The sequence below is a fragment of the Cucurbita pepo genome, unplaced genomic scaffold, assembly GCF_002806865.2.
Source record: "Cucurbita pepo subsp. pepo cultivar mu-cu-16 unplaced genomic scaffold, ASM280686v2 Cp4.1_scaffold000134, whole genome shotgun sequence".
NCBI classification, from domain to species: domain Eukaryota; kingdom Viridiplantae; phylum Streptophyta; class Magnoliopsida; order Cucurbitales; family Cucurbitaceae; genus Cucurbita; species Cucurbita pepo.
The window spans coordinates 335226-351290 of NW_019646436.1; the positions used below are offsets into that span (position 1 = coordinate 335226).

The following is a 16065-nucleotide window of genomic DNA, read 5'->3' on the forward strand; positions in this document are numbered from 1 at the left end:
GTTTTAAAAAGTGTTTTTAAGGTCACTTTGTTTAAAATTGTGCCTCGGGATATTGTGGTTTATGGGTTTATGGTTAAGAGCGCATGCTCTACGAAGGAAGTGTAGGAATGGTAGAAATTTCAATTCCTGATGGTATAGAATCAAATATAAAGAAGATGGTTATTATTGTGATATGAGTCATCGTTTTGGTAGTATGCAGTTTTTAGTTTGTTTTTGGTCAGAGGCCTTTAAAAAAATAGCATTGCAATAAGACGCCATCATCATAATCACCATTCCTTAAAATCTCTGCTTCTCAATTTAGGTTCTGCAACACTGTAATTGTAGTAATACGGTATAGCATCGTGATCCCCGCCCCCAACCAACAAAAAAGCACAAGTGACCTCCCACCCCTCTTAAGATACTGACCAAACCAAGTTAGCCTGATATAAAAATAAAACTATATATATATTTTAAGCTCCAAACCAAACCCAGTGATTAAAACTAACCAAACCAGGGTGATTTTCTTCAAATCACTCGCTTTCAGAAAATGGATCCAGAGATGATTTAGAAGTTGCAAGATCCAACAGCCACTTATCTCTCATCAACAACCACGAAGGAGTGGAGGAGGAAACGGAGCCCGAGCATTCCATCCCTTCTACGCCGTCATTCTCATGCTTTCCACATACCAACTGCATACACAGAGAGTTGATTTGTGTTCACTTCAAAATATTTTCTTAAAGAATTCAATGGGCAAAAGAATTATTGAGAGATGGATACATACATTTGGCAAATCATGGCAGGCAGTGGCGTTGGGGTTCCTTCTTTGGTAGGTCAGTGTCCCACAGAGTGCAAGGTCGCAAAGTTGGGTGTGAGGAGGAACCTCATTAAGGTTGATGAGATTAGGCCTTCTCGTGAGATTTGAGATCGTGGTGGTGGTGGTGGTGGTGCCGACTGGACGCCTGGCCAACGGCTTTACAGGGGATGTGGGGTGGGGCCCAGTTGAGGGTGAGGGTGAAAGTGAGAGGCGTGGTGCGGCCGTGGTTGAGGAAGCTGAAGGTGGCGTTGGGACCACAACGGGGTCATCCTGCACCTGCTGCATTACAGAGTGAGGGGACATTGCCATGTTTGGCCATAGAAACGTACCCTGTGGTTTGCAAATCCTGAACCCACTCTTTAGCCTTCGGATCTTCGCTGCCTTGTCCTCTGTTTTTGCGACCATGTATCCCACCATATTACCCTCTTCTTCCACCCCCTCCTGCACTTGTTTTCTTCTTCCTCTCTCTTCCTGCTTTATCTCTCTTTTAGTACTGTCTGACTTTGTCGGTGGCCCGGGTGATGATGGCCTTAATAATGGGGATGCCGGTTCTATTTCTGACCTCTTTATGTTTTGGTCCTCCAGGATTTTTGTTCTTAGAATCCTTGTCGTCTCCTGCATTAAACATTTGTCATCAATGCTATTGTTCGTCGCATTACCAACATTCTCAACAGCGAATAAAATATAGATCCCTAAATTATGATCTATATAATCATCTGTAAGGGACTAGGATGATTGTGTAAAAATATCGAATAGGGGTTCCATTAATTTCCAAATTTAAACTTTTTTCCCCACTGTGTAGATGAAGGAAGCTAAGAAAATTAAAACATTTCTTTTTCTTTATTTTTTTAACAATGTTTTTTTTTTTTTTAATATTATGGCTAAAAGCTAACTATATTTATAAGTTGTAAATTTTCTGCACAGGTCTATTTTAAGTTGTTAAACATANATTATGGCTAAAAAAGTTGTAAATTTTCTGCACAGGTCTAAGTTGTTAAACATATTAATGAATAATATTTAAAGAAATGAATATATAGTATCTATCCTAAGCATAAAACAAACATTGGATAAAGGTATTTTTTGTTCGTGTGTTTAAAAGTTTGATCTCTCATTGTACTAAAAAGATTTATTACTATGATTGCAATAAATCATTCCTCAGNTTATTTTTTGTACGTGTGTTAAAAGTTTGATCTCTCATTGTACCTAAAAAGATTTATTACTATGATTGCAATAAATCATTCCTCAGCTATTTCAAAAAATAAATAAACCATTCAATATTTATCAAATAATTTGGGCAGTCCAATCCCTGACACGTGGAACTTTTAGCTACACTATAATTTCCCTCCGCAGGGCAAGTTATTTTGTGCTTTCTAAAAATAAAGGTGTATGAAAGGAGCCATACAATTCGTTTGTATTTCTCCGCGGGGGTGTGTTAAAGTAGTGTGAACTTGTGCCCAATGTAATGATGTATTAAGGGGGGAAACTGAGATTTTCCCCCGTTTTCTTTTAGGACATAATTTACCAGATGATTTCTGGCATAAACGTGTGGCTCAAGCAGATTCCCTAAAAATATAGAAATTCCATACTACGTTCCCTATCATAGACTACGATCAATAAAAATAAAAACATAAAGGTTTCGTGTCTGGTTACCTCCATTCCATGCAGTGATTCTGAAATTTGTATTAGCTGTTCCTCGATTTTGGCTTTTCTCTTCAACAATTCGTTGTAGATTCCCTGCCATCGAGGATATATAAAGCGAAACTAGTAAGCATAAGTGGGCTTTGGACGAACAAATTAATCTGATTCAAAATCCTCACCTTTAATGCAGTCAAGGAATGTTCTTCATGGTCCAGACTCGTAGGAATAACATCGGAATTCGGTTGCGTCTCGATACTTATATCTTGTTGCTTTGCAGATGCCAGTTCTAGGATATATCTGTACATTTTACCCGATGAAACAGTGCAATAAAGATCCAAGGCCAAGATTCCGGGAGAATCAAACAGATGGAAATTGATGATGAATAAAGGGTTAAGTACCGACAAGGATAAATTAAAATTTGTATTTTGAATATGCATAAAGTGATTACTAGCAGCAGCCAAATGCCACATTTAACAATTTTTCCTCGGACAGCTACTCCGATAAGAACTTGGGGAAAGATATCACGATTTCAAAGCAAAAAATTACCATCCACATATAGGAAAAAAACAGTAACTTACTTCTTAATTTCGGCAATCTCCTCGTGGAGCTCCTTGATCTCCCTGGAACAAATGGGATCCTGAGTAGGGTTATCACCCAGCTTCCATCCAGGCGGCGGTGTCCAATATGGATCCTGCACTCCAACCTCCTTTCTGATATTTATCAAATCAGCACTCTCCAGCCAATATTCCATTGCACCATCGGCATTATGTCGGCGACGGAATCTGTCAACTCCACCAGGTGCCACCTTGCCGGCCATGTGCTTCAGTAGATGGTCCAGCAAACCCGTATCACCAATCAGCTTTCGAGCTTCAGCTCTCAAGGCTGGCCTTAGAATTGGGTTCCCAAAGACTGCTCCTTTGGCCCTCATAATCTTCAGCATGTTCTCCTCCGCCAATTTATATCTTCAATGTTGATTGAATGATAAAAGCAACCCATTATGAGACGGTTAAATTAATTTCAACTATAGTATCAAAATTAATGACTGAATATTCGATTGTGATTATGGTTTCTTACCTTTCCACGGACCATCTATCAATGGATTTCTTCAGCTCTTTTTTCTTACCAGTATTACGAAGTTTTAGCCCATTTTTCTTTTCAGGAGTTGATTTCTTGAGATTCTTCTGAATATTTCTAGAGCAATAGCGCTTTCTCTTGAGGCTGTTCCCTTTCCCGTCCGAGTCTTCCACCTTAAATATTTCTTCCCCATTCTCCTGATCTGTTTTCTTTTCCCCTTCCCCTAAACTATCATTTTTTGCTTCTTCTTGTTCAAATGATTTCGACAAAGCTATAATCTTTTTATCTTCGTGTCGACCTATGTATTGAACTTGCCGCCGGCTACCCCACTGGACCATCCCAGTGAACTTGAGTTCTGACCAGCAAATCCCCTTCTTAGAAGCTGCATTGTTGACCTCACCACCCGAAGTCGAGCTTTGATCTCTATCAGCGTTCTCGGACGGTGCAGTCCAGAAGCTCCAGGAATTCCTTCTTTCTGCAATTTCCGTAGCTGGTATTCTCCGGTAGAGTACATCTCCAGCAACGTTTGAACTCATTATATACTTCTCGTTTAGTCCAGGAAGCTCTTTTCCATTTGGATTCTCGAAGTTACGGAAATGTGTGCGAAGCGAGTAGACACTTGGGTATCTCAAGGATACATTGATTTCATCCTTGTCACTCACCTGCATTAAGAAAATGAGCAAAGAACGAAAATGAAATGAAATTTATGCCAAAAATTTTATGGACGATAAATATGGGTTTGTGTGAATTTGGTAAAATACCATGACTATCCGGATTGCTCTTAGTTGTTCTGGCGTAGAAGATGAGAGCTTCGAGTGGTCTATTTCATAGAAAGAACCCACTTTGATTTGCTCCAGGCGACCCTCTGATTCACAAAAGCCAATCGGAGGATGAGTCTCGCCTATTGGAACGTTACTATAGTGTCCCATATAGACATTAATCTAAGCCAAAGCAAAGGGCAAAGTGGGTACAAGATAGACGAAAATATGGATGCAAAAGGAGGAGGTTGCTGTCATTACCAGCGGTACAACACGGTGTAGCCACTGCTGAAGATGGTGGCAGTGCATGTCTGGCTGAAGCAGGGTTTGGTGCGCCGTCTACGGAGCTATGTTTCTGCTTTTCCTTCAAGTACATCGTCAATTTCATATCCTGCTCAACAAAAACACTGTTTAAATTACCCATTTTTCATTCCTACCAAAAATATGCAAGCTACATCCAATATTATTACCACCCACAAAACTCCCTTCACTGCGATGACCGGGAAACAAACCCTCCTCCCAATGCAATAGCCCAGACTATATAGCTAAAACGGTTTTTCATAGTAACAAACCCCCTCCCAGAGTGCGCGTGTGTGATCTTGCAGCAAATATATACAAAAAAGAAATATTTTGAAAGAGATATTTGCATTATCGATCGTTACGTGCATGTGGTTTCGTAATCTCATCATTAACTATATTTTGCTTTTTAGCTGCGGCACGTACTCGACGCAGAAAAAGCAAATTTTCAGAAGTAAATGCCCTTTTTGGGGACATAAAAGTATGTGCATTAATGATAGGCGTCCAATCTTTTTTTTTTTTTTTTCTTTTTTTCTTTCTGTTCTGTGTATGAAATGTTCCATTTGAATCTTCTTTTCTTTATTATTATTATTTTGGTGCACAGGTTCTATATGTTTTACTCAAGTAAGCGAAATAAATCAAGTCGCCATTCCATTAGAGTAAATTTATTCTTTTATATATCCTATGTAAGGGGATTTTAAAGAAAGTTAAATTTTATCATTATAATAGAAAAAACGACCGTGAACATGACGTAAGTGAAAGCGCGTGGGAATGCAAGTTGGGTAATTTGGGAATATATTACAGTTAGTGTGTGTGTGTGTGTGTGTTATAGAGAGAGAGAGAGAAATGGTGCTAACTTCAGCTGCATCATCAAGTACGCACGAGCTTGCCTCCATAATTCTGAACACCTGAAAAACTGTCCACATAACGATTTGTTAACGGTGCAACCAATGAAATAAGAATTTTTTCTTAAGAAAATACTGAACCTGAAAAAAAGAAGCAAACAAAAACTGAATAAAAGAAAGATCGTTATGGAGACCCTGTGCATTTGATAATTTATTCAATACAAATTAAATAAATACACATGGCAAAAATTCCGAGGCTGTTCCTCAAATGAAAATGAAAATTGGCAGTTCACGTTTGAAAAAAAAAGGAAATCGCAAGGGTTTGGAGAGAGAAATTCCTAGTGGCTGGGGCTTCGTTCGATACAAAAAGCTTTATTAGTTTATTAATGGAAATGAGTATAATATTGCGGCTACCGAAAGAAAAAGCTTACAACCACCAAAATAGCAATGTATTTCAGACCCTGAAATTCAGAGACAAAAAGAAAATAGCAGCGATACAGAAACAAACGACGGGAGGGAGTGGATTCAAATATTATTATAGTTGATAAATTAATGAAATAGCAACCAAAGAGACGCACTGAGTTGACCAGAACGCTCTGATAGTTGAAATACACATCTAAAAGGGGAAAAAAAAAAAAAAAAAGAAGCAGAACTAAAAGTGAAAACAAGTACACAGCAGCAAATTAGGTCAAAAAGATATCTGATCTTCTTGCGGAAACTTTCAGTATTTCATCTGTTTTTGCAACTCGAATATGATAGAATGTTAGATAAATCGATTCGTTTCGAGCACAACAAAGACTGCAAATGAACACTAAACACTCGACTCAGACTGATTAATTAAAAAAAAACCTAACTCGATCTCAAAGAATTAAAGACGAGCAACATAAATAAATAACAAAAGTAGCCATCAATAATTATTCGATGTCCAGTTCTTGAAACGTCGTAGAGATCAGGCAAAGTAAGAAACAATACTAACATGCATAAGAGAGATCAAAACAGCGATATCAAGTAATTAAGAGTTCCATGAATACATCCGAAACAAGAACCAAACAAACTCGATTGGAGATGAAAAACATTGAAAAAGAAGATCGAGATCAGGAGATGAATTCAAGACGCCATATAGATTAGAGATCAGGAAAAGCAGGAGAAAAAGATGAGTGAAGAGAGACGGAACCTTCTGAGTTTGGACGGTAAGGAAGAGGAGAAAGCTTGAGGTTTGTGGAGAGAAGAAATGGAGCGAAATCAATTTCAGTTTCGCTTTGCATGAAATGAAATGAAACCCAATGGAAAGCGAAGAAGAGCGAGGGAATTTTGAGGAGGAGAAGTAATGATTAAAAATTACCAGACGTGTTGCACCTCACGTGACCTTCTTCCCGCCTTCCATGTCCGTGGTCCCCCCATCTACAAAAACAGTTAAAAAAAAAAAAAAAAAAAAAAAAAATTAATAAAATATACCCCAAACTAAGCTCTATTTTGGCTCAAAATATTTATAAATTTTCAAAACTTTCAATAATATTATTAATTTTTCATAAAAATATAAAAAAATATTTAAATATTTTTGTGTTATAATTAATACTTTATTTTAAAAAATAATATTAAACTTAAAATATTTTTTAATATAAAAAATAATTTAAAATACTTTTATCGTATATTTAAAAAATGTCTAATAAATTTTTAAAAGTAACATTAATAATCTTTATCCTTTATTAAAAAATAAGTTAATTTTTTTTTATCGTTAATATATGAAAAAACTTGTGACATTTAATATATTATTTTTAAANAGTAAGCGAAATAAATCAAGTCGCCATTCCATTAGAGTAAATTTATTCTTTTATATATCCTATGTAAGGGGATTTTAAAGAAAGTTAAATTTTATCATTATAATAGAAAAAACGACCGTGAACATGACGTAAGTGAAAGCGCGTGGGAATGCAAGTTGGGTAATTTGGGAATATATTACAGTTAGTGTGTGTGTGTGTGTGTGTTATAGAGAGAGAGAGAGAAATGGTGCTAACTTCAGCTGCATCATCAAGTACGCACGAGCTTGCCTCCATAATTCTGAACACCTGAAAAACTGTCCACATAACGATTTGTTAACGGTGCAACCAATGAAATAAGAATTTTTTCTTAAGAAAATACTGAACCTGAAAAAAAGAAGCAAACAAAAACTGAATAAAAGAAAGATCGTTATGGAGACCCTGTGCATTTGATAATTTATTCAATACAAATTAAATAAATACACATGGCAAAAATTCCGAGGCTGTTCCTCAAATGAAAATGAAAATTGGCAGTTCACGTTTGAAAAAAAAAGGAAATCGCAAGGGTTTGGAGAGAGAAATTCCTAGTGGCTGGGGCTTCGTTCGATACAAAAAGCTTTATTAGTTTATTAATGGAAATGAGTATAATATTGCGGCTACCGAAAGAAAAAGCTTACAACCACCAAAATAGCAATGTATTTCAGACCCTGAAATTCAGAGACAAAAAGAAAATAGCAGCGATACAGAAACAAACGACGGGAGGGAGTGGATTCAAATATTATTATAGTTGATAAATTAATGAAATAGCAACCAAAGAGACGCACTGAGTTGACCAGAACGCTCTGATAGTTGAAATACACATCTAAAAGGGGAAAAAAAAAAAAAAAAAAAAAGCANAACAAGTACACAGCAGCAAATTAGGTCAAAAAGATATCTGATCTTCTTGCGGAAACTTTCAGTATTTCATCTGTTTTTGCAACTCGAATATGATAGAATGTTAGATAAATCGATTCGTTTCGAGCACAACAAAGACTGCAAATGAACACTAAACACTCGACTCAGACTGATTAATTAAAAAAAAACCTAACTCGATCTCAAAGAATTAAAGACGAGCAACATAAATAAATAACAAAAGTAGCCATCAATAATTATTCGATGTCCAGTTCTTGAAACGTCGTAGAGATCAGGCAAAGTAAGAAACAATACTAACATGCATAAGAGAGATCAAAACAGCGATATCAAGTAATTAAGAGTTCCATGAATACATCCGAAACAAGAACCAAACAAACTCGATTGGAGATGAAAAACATTGAAAAAGAAGATCGAGATCAGGAGATGAATTCAAGACGCCATATAGATTAGAGATCAGGAAAAGCAGGAGAAAAAGATGAGTGAAGAGAGACGGAACCTTCTGAGTTTGGACGGTAAGGAAGAGGAGAAAGCTTGAGGTTTGTGGAGAGAAGAAATGGAGCGAAATCAATTTCAGTTTCGCTTTGCATGAAATGAAATGAAACCCAATGGAAAGCGAAGAAGAGCGAGGGAATTTTGAGGAGGAGAAGTAATGATTAAAAATTACCAGACGTGTTGCACCTCACGTGACCTTCTTCCCTCCCACGCTTCTATAACGTTCATCTTCATTCCCTCTTACAAATATTATCATCATTGCCATCAATCCCACACAAATCCCACGAAAAATCCACATTTTTCTCATGTTCTTTGGAACAAATCTCTGCAAATTTTCATGAACAAGAAGACAATGGGTGTGTGTGTGTATATATATATATATATATATGTGTATGTATATGTATGTATAAAAAAATTTATTTGAATTAAAAAAATATGTAACCAAAAGAATAGGTAATGTTTAATTTGAATATTCAATCCACACCCACATGGTTCGATTGGCCCANAAACTAAATTAATAAAATATACCCCAAACTAAGCTCTATTTTGGCTCAAAATATTTATAAATTTTCAAAACTTTCAATAATATTATTAATTTTTCATAAAAATATAAAAAAATATTTAAATATTTTTGTGTTATAATTAATACTTTATTTTAAAAAATAATATTAAACTTAAAATATTTTTTAATATAAAAAATAATTTAAAATACTTTTATCGTATATTTAAAAAATGTCTAATAAATTTTTAAAAGTAACATTAATAATCTTTATCCTTTATTAAAAAATAAGTTAATTTTTTTTTATCGTTAATATATGAAAAAACTTGTGACATTTAATATATTATTTTTAAAAGTAATATTAATAATCTTTATCCTTTATTAAAAAAAGTTAATTTTTTTTTATCGTTAATATATGACAAAAATGGTGACATTTAATAGATTATCTCCCCTTTTTAATTTTACTTTCAAATACTTTCAAACGTATACCGACCGTAGAATTATTTCTGAAATTTTTTTAAAAGTTTATAGGTGTTTTTAAAAAGAAATTTAAAAAAATTCTAATGAAATTTTTAAAAATTGATTATGTCAAAATAAAATATTAACATTTTAAAATATATAATCGAAATATAAACTAAATTCAAATTTTAAGAAATATTTAATAGAGAAATTAATGTCAAATAAAAAGAGAAGAAATGATTTTATTTTGTTTTTAATTCTCTTAATTCTATTTATTTCTCTTGTAATTGTTTAATACTATTTTTAAAATGGGTGGGGTAATAAAACATGCGGCTACCACAAAATTTATTGAAAGCAAACGTCCCATAGCCTGTTCATCTCAGAAAGTCATTACAAACGCAGTTCAAACAGAAATGGAGCATAAACCAACATGAACCTTATTTTCAAGGACAGTATTTTAAGGTATCAGCACGATTGACCCTGTTGTTTTTCGGCTCTCGAGGTCAGCGTGCGCCCGTGCAGCTTCAAATAAAGGGTATGTATGATTAACACGAACCCGTAAAGTGCCAGATTCTATGTTTGCAAATACCTCTTGAGCAGCCTCCAGTAGCTCGTCTCGGGTCGCGGTATATTGCATGAGGGAAGGCCTTGTTAAGAACAGAGATTTTGCTGCAAGAGCTGAGAGTGGAACTGGGTCTGCTGGTCCTGATGATTGTCCAAAACTCACCATGTAGCCACGAGTTTTCAGACATGCCAATGATCCCTGTTTATGAAATAAAATGAAGAGTTCATGAATGAAACGAAGAGTTCGTAGAAACAGTCTAGTTACTATGATACAACTAAAATCAGCTGTTCAAGTAGGATACCTGCAACTCAAATTCAGATCGTTCATGTCGGCTATTCTATATTGCACACGAGTCGGTTAAGATTTTAACTTATGATCGAATAGAATTTTATTCAGTATATCCTTCCACATTTCACCACACTATCTAAAGCTGAGACAGAAATACAGAAGGGTGGGACAAGAAGAACATAGTCAAAGCCAATGGCATAGAAATCGAGACAATTTGGGCAGTTTTCAAACTTCACTGCCCTTCCACTACATATCCCGTGTGTCAAGGTCACGCTTGTCCAAGATGTGTTGCCCATGGCCGCATGCCCGTTGTATGCCAAAACCCTTGTCTTGTATCACCTTATTGTTTTCCTTCCCTGCTTTCATGATTTATAGTTTTCTGATTGTATTTACTAAGTGTACGATGTTTCGGCAAAATCATGTCTACGCCTGGTAGACCTAAAATGTCTCAGAATGTACTATAGGGAGATGCGACTAGATGTCAATTCTTCCTACCCTTAGTCATATACAATTTAAGTTGTGGAGTTTCTTTCTTTGCTTATAGTCATATAACGTTACTTTCTTCAATTCTTTCAAATCTTGCTTTCAAACTCTCTTTCTAAAATCTCTCTCTGCCCCCGTTTTCTAAAACTTTCTTCTCAAAGTGGGACCAGAGGCTTGGGTATACGTCGTCAGGCCAAAGACAACGAGATTTCGAGTTGGTTCACTCAATAGTGAGAGTGAGTGCCGCACAATCGCCTACAAACATCCTGTAAGAGCGCGATTGTGATACCGTGCACCCGCACACAAGTGATTTACATACTCCTTAACTAACTCATGCATACCATCATCTAGTTAGATCATTTAGCATAAGAAACTTTCTCCAAGTGAACTAGATTGGGAGCATGTTCTTCAAATTAGTACTGCAGGAAATTTTAGATCATAATAAGCATATTGGTGAAACTTCAGTAAAGGAAGAAACCTAATGCTCCTAATCCGTGGCCAAAACTATGGCTGAGAAGGTTTTATTTGATTGAGAGGTGGGAAGAGCTATAAAGAATCAGTATCTAAGAATTGCTGAATTGTTCAGAAGTTAGCAAAGACAATTCCTTGCAAGTCACAACAACTTAGAGTTTCTGCAAGAATACCTAAAAACAAGGTGAAAAGTAGAATTATTACCTGAAAGGTATCCTTTCCTACAGAGTCATAAACAACATTAACTCCATTTCCGGAAGTGATCTCATTAACACGAGCAACAAAGTCCTCTTCCTTAGAGATAATAACATGATGGCATCCATCCTCCTTGGCTTGAATTGCCTTCTCTTTGGTTGAGATAGTACCAATGACAGTGGCACCAAGACTGTTAGCCCATTGGCACAACAGGGATCCAACTCCACCGGCTGCTGCATGAACGAGGACAATATTTCCCGGTTCAACCTGTAGAGAATATCAGACGAAATCTCGCTGGTCATAAAAATGTTGGCAGTTCTGCTACAACATGTAACATTATGTTATTATCTCATGTAACATTGATGCAATGGAATGAAGAAATTACATCATGTAACATTATTCTCAAAGACGTGTAAATTGTAACATCCTAAGCCCACCGCTAGCTGATACTATCCTCTTTGGGCTTTTCCTTTCAGGCTTCCCCTTAAAGTTTTTTAGACGCGTTTTAAAACCTTGAGAGGAAGCCCAGAAGGGAAAATCCAAAGAGGACAATATTTGCTAGCGGTGGGCTTGAGTTGTTGCATAAAAGATCCAAATGTACCTTAGACCTTAAATCTCTGCAAATAAACACTATAAAACTAAACCAACCTTGTAACATCGACGTAATAGAAATTGGGCTGTCATACCCTTCAGCATGACAGATGCTGCAATTATGGGATCAACTGAGGGAGGAACTGGAACAACTTTATCAGCAGGAAGTATTTGTTCTTCAGAATATGAGCCCATTGGGTTCCCAGCATAAGCAACAAGATCCCCAACTTTCCTGTCGTTTACTCCAGGGCCGACAGCGGTCACCACCCCAGCAGCTTCCATGCCTGCATAGTAAATTATTTTCCAATCATGTAGCATGTAAAATAAAGGTCACTTCTACTGCATTCTAATTGAGTATTGGCCAAGTAATCTTTGTGTAAATACACAATATAAATTTAAAAAGAGGACAATAAGTATTTTCTCTCAAATACAAAATTTTATGGATAACAAAGGGACAGCAGTTAGAATTTTTAAATTTCAGCCTTGAAATTCAATTTTGAGTCCCCAAGGACCCTAGCTTCTTCCTTAAATTGCACGCATGGAGGAATTAAACAAGTTTCAAAGTTGATATGTGTAACAGTTCAAGCCCACCGCTAACAGATGTTGTCCGTTTTGGCCTATTACGTATCGCCGTCAGCCTCACGGTTTTAAAACGCATCTACTAGGGAGAGGTTTTCATACCCTTATAAGGAATGTTTCGTTCCCCTCTCCAACCGATGTGGAGTCTCACAATCCACTCCCTTGGGGGCCTAGCGTCCTTGCTGATACACCACCCATTGTCTGGCTTTGATACTATTTGTAACAGCCCAAGCCCACCTCTAGCAGATGTTGTCTACTTTGCCTCGTTACGTATTGTCGTTAGTCTCAAGATTTAAAACACGTCTACTAAGGAAAGGTTTCCACACCCTTATAAACAATGTTTCGTTCCCCTCTCCAACCGATGTGGAATTTCACAATCCACCCCCTTGGAGGCCCACGTCCGATGTCTAGCTCTGATACCATTTGTAATAGCCCAAGCCCACCGCTAGCAAACATTATCCGCTTTGCCCCGTTACATATCGTCGTCAGCCTCACAATTTTAAAACGCATCTACTAAGGAGGTTTCCACACCCTTATAAAGGAATGCTTCGTTCCCTTCTCCAACCGACGTGGGATCTCACAGTATGAGATTGTAAAGTCCACACCTATTGTAAGCCACATGGAAAACCTCAATGTCAATGACATCATTAGTCCATAGCCCTCAGTTTAACCAACTTCAGACAAAACTCTATTCATCTCACACGCTAGAACTTATAATCTTTAGAGAAAGAAAAAGGCACAATTAATGGCTGCATCCAACTAGAACAGACAATATCTCAACATGCAATCCAAAGCCTTCAAACTTCACAGGCAGGAATAAATCACCTAAACATGGAAGAAGGATAAGATGCCACTAAATAAACCTTATACAGAATCCATGACCTTACATTGAGTTTAAAGAAGAGAACAGAACCTGGAGTAAAGGGCATGGTAGCAGCCTTGTAATCTCCTTTCCTGAAGTATACATCAATAAAATTAAGACCAATCGCCTTATTTCTAACTCGAACTTCACCCTCCTTTGGCTCTCCAATATCCACATCCTCCCATTTAAGAACCTGTTACAATCATTTTCAATGACAAATCTTACGAGAAAGCAAAAATGTACTAGTTAAGTATAATTCTACAGTAGGTTTTCTCTAATGCATACAGAATCCACACAAATCCATGCCCAGGCGAAGGAAAAGAATCGAATACTGAATCAAGAATCGGAGAAAAGGCGATGAGAAAAGGGGACTAAACCTCAGGGCCACCAACTTCATGAACCCTTATGGCCTTAACCATTTCTGGCGCCGATGATTCTGCTCGCGAAGAAATTGCCCTCGCTATGAAATTTTCAGCCCCGAGCTTCAAATCGCAGCGATGAGTCTCAGACGAGCAATTCGGTGAAGATGGAATTCGGTAGAAGAAATGCTGGGAAACGATGGAGTTGCAGTGGAAGAGTCTGGACGAGGGAAGAAGAAGACGAAGCTCGCAATTGAACTGGGAACTGATTCTTGGTAAGAACATCTATGGCGGATTCGTACACCCAAATTCCTAATGCAGTTGCATGAACTGCTGAATCAAAATTTCAGTTTTGACAGAATTAGAGCTTCAAGAATGTAAGAATTAATAGAACTTTACCAACATCCACTGTTTTTCTCGACTACTCCACCATTGCATCAATTTATAATTTAATTTATTAAATTGAAATGTTAAATAACTAATGGGCCGAATGGGCCAAATGGGCCGGTTGAGCGCTGTGTTAGGCTATAAATTAGAAAAAAGTACGAGATTAATAAGTTGGGTGGATCCGACCCAAAAAAATGTCAACCCGACCCGACCCGACATTAAACCCTACTTCTGGGTTGGTCGAGTGGACTCGACCCTAAATTTTATTTCTTTTTTATGGTTGGTCGAGTGGACCCGACCGAAAAAGGTAAACTCACCGGCTGAACTTAATTTTTTATTTTTTAAAAATTTAATCCAATAAAAAAAAAAATGTAACTCAACCCAACTTTTATGGTTTGAGTTGGGTAGTACCGGTTGATCGATTCATCGACTCATATGAATTTCTCTAATTAAAATAAAAAAAATTTGTCTCGATTTTATTTTTAAATTTTAAGTATGAATTGGTCGATCTAACGTTATTTAGGAAAAGTCGGACATCTAAGTTTATATTTATTAAATATTAAAGAAACCATAGAATAATTTCAATTTTGATTTTAATAAATTATTCTTATTATTATTATTATTTTGTTCCTAACCTTCTAAATATCTTATTTTAATTTCTTAATTTTTAAATATTTTATTTTTATTATTAACCTTACCTAAAAGCTTTTTTAAAAAATACGATTATTATAATATGTATTATATATATATATATATATATAATATATGTTTTTAAGTAAATAATTTCATATTAATATCATGATTTTCATCTTATAATATTCACTAGATTGAGACGTTTTGAAATAAATAATATTTATGTGTGGATTTTAATTTTACAACTTGTTTATGCAAACCATTATTAAAATTTCAAATTGGAATATAATAAGCTATTAGTAGTGAAATAAATAATAAATAATGTTTGAGATAATAATAGATATTTTATCCACTTAATTACGTTAGAATTGACACATTATTAAACTGATATCGTAAACTTTGAAATTTCTTGATTACCTTCTATATAAAATTAGATGTTTAGATCCACGTTTCTATATTTGTTAATATTTTAAAAATTATAGTTTCAAATATGCACATCTCACGAACGGCTATTGACATTTGAGATTATAAATTACCTTTATCTACTCTTGAGTTATGCTTGAATTGACAATTAATTAAGATTTAATACTTTAATGACGTGTATATATATATATATATTAAATTATAAATTTAGTATTTGAATAATTGTATGTATTTTGTAGCTCACTATTGTCAAATATTGTTCACTTTGGTCCATTACATATTGTTGTCAGCCTCACAATTTTCCCCAACTAATGTGTGGTCTCACAATCCACATAGTTTCTATATCCCTATGAGGAATATTTTGTTCCCCTCTTCAACTAAGGTGGGATCTCACAATTCAAGTCCCAGCGTCCTCGCTAGCTCTAATACCATTTCTAACAACCAAAGTCCACCACTGACATATATTGTCCACTTTGGCCCGTGTATTAGCATCAACTTCACGATTTTAAAACACATATGTTAGGAAGAGGTTACCACACCCATATAATGAATATTCCGTTTCCCTCTCCAACCGAGGTAAGATCTCACATATTTAGTCTCAACATGCTAAAATAATATATATATATATATATATATAAATTTTTAAGAGAATCTTAAAACTTTTAATTTTGTAGGTAATAGTTATGGACACGCGTGACCTTTTTA

At 35.8% G+C, this 16065-nt stretch overlaps 2 protein-coding genes across 2 annotated transcripts; both read right to left on the minus strand.

Annotated features, from left to right (window-relative positions):
* Positions 1-249: 249 nt before the first annotated feature.
* LOC111783938 (protein DYAD-like) lies at positions 250-5456 on the minus strand. Its single transcript, XM_023664762.1, has 9 exons — positions 5418-5456; positions 4525-4654; positions 4267-4370; positions 3506-4167; positions 3010-3393; positions 2611-2728; positions 2444-2527; positions 761-1267; positions 250-668 (listed from the first exon to the last, which is right to left on the minus strand). The coding sequence occupies exons 1-9, from the start codon at positions 5454-5456 to the stop codon at positions 510-512; spliced, it is 2187 nt and encodes a 728-aa protein (XP_023520530.1). The 3' UTR covers positions 250-509.
* A 4386-nt stretch (positions 5457-9842) lies between these two features.
* On the minus strand, positions 9843-14332 carry LOC111783974 (quinone oxidoreductase-like). Its single transcript, XM_023664796.1, has 5 exons — positions 13936-14332; positions 13610-13751; positions 12175-12401; positions 11536-11793; positions 9843-10287 (listed from the first exon to the last, which is right to left on the minus strand). The coding sequence occupies exons 1-5, from the start codon at positions 14200-14202 to the stop codon at positions 9982-9984; spliced, it is 1200 nt and encodes a 399-aa protein (XP_023520564.1). The 5' UTR covers positions 14203-14332; the 3' UTR covers positions 9843-9981.
* Positions 14333-16065: the final 1733 nt, after the last annotated feature.

What these genes read in the sequence shown, in the direction of transcription:
- LOC111783974 (XM_023664796.1), bottom strand. Translation starts at nt 14,202, where the DNA reads ATGTTCTTACCAAGAATCAGTTCCCAGTTCAATTGCGAGCTTCGTCTT. An exon ending in TACCATGCCCTTTACTCCAG is followed by an intron (nt 12,402 to 13,609) that starts GTTCTGTTCTCT and finishes TTTACTATGCAG; the next exon opens with GCATGGAAGCTGCTGGGGTG. An exon ending in TAGGAAAGGATACCTTTCAG is followed by an intron (nt 10,288 to 11,535) that starts GTAATAATTCTA and finishes TTTCATAAACAG; the next exon opens with GGATCATTGGCATGTCTGAA.
- LOC111783938 (XM_023664762.1), bottom strand. Translation starts at nt 5,456, where the DNA reads ATGGAGGCAAGCTCGTGCGTACTTGATGATGCAGCTGAA. An exon ending in TACACCGTGTTGTACCGCTG is followed by an intron (nt 4,371 to 4,524) that starts GTAATGACAGCA and finishes TTTGTGAATCAG; the next exon opens with AGGGTCGCCTGGAGCAAATC. An exon ending in CCTGCCATGATTTGCCAAAT is followed by an intron (nt 669 to 760) that starts GTATGTATCCAT and finishes CTGTGTATGCAG; the next exon opens with TTGGTATGTGGAAAGCATGA.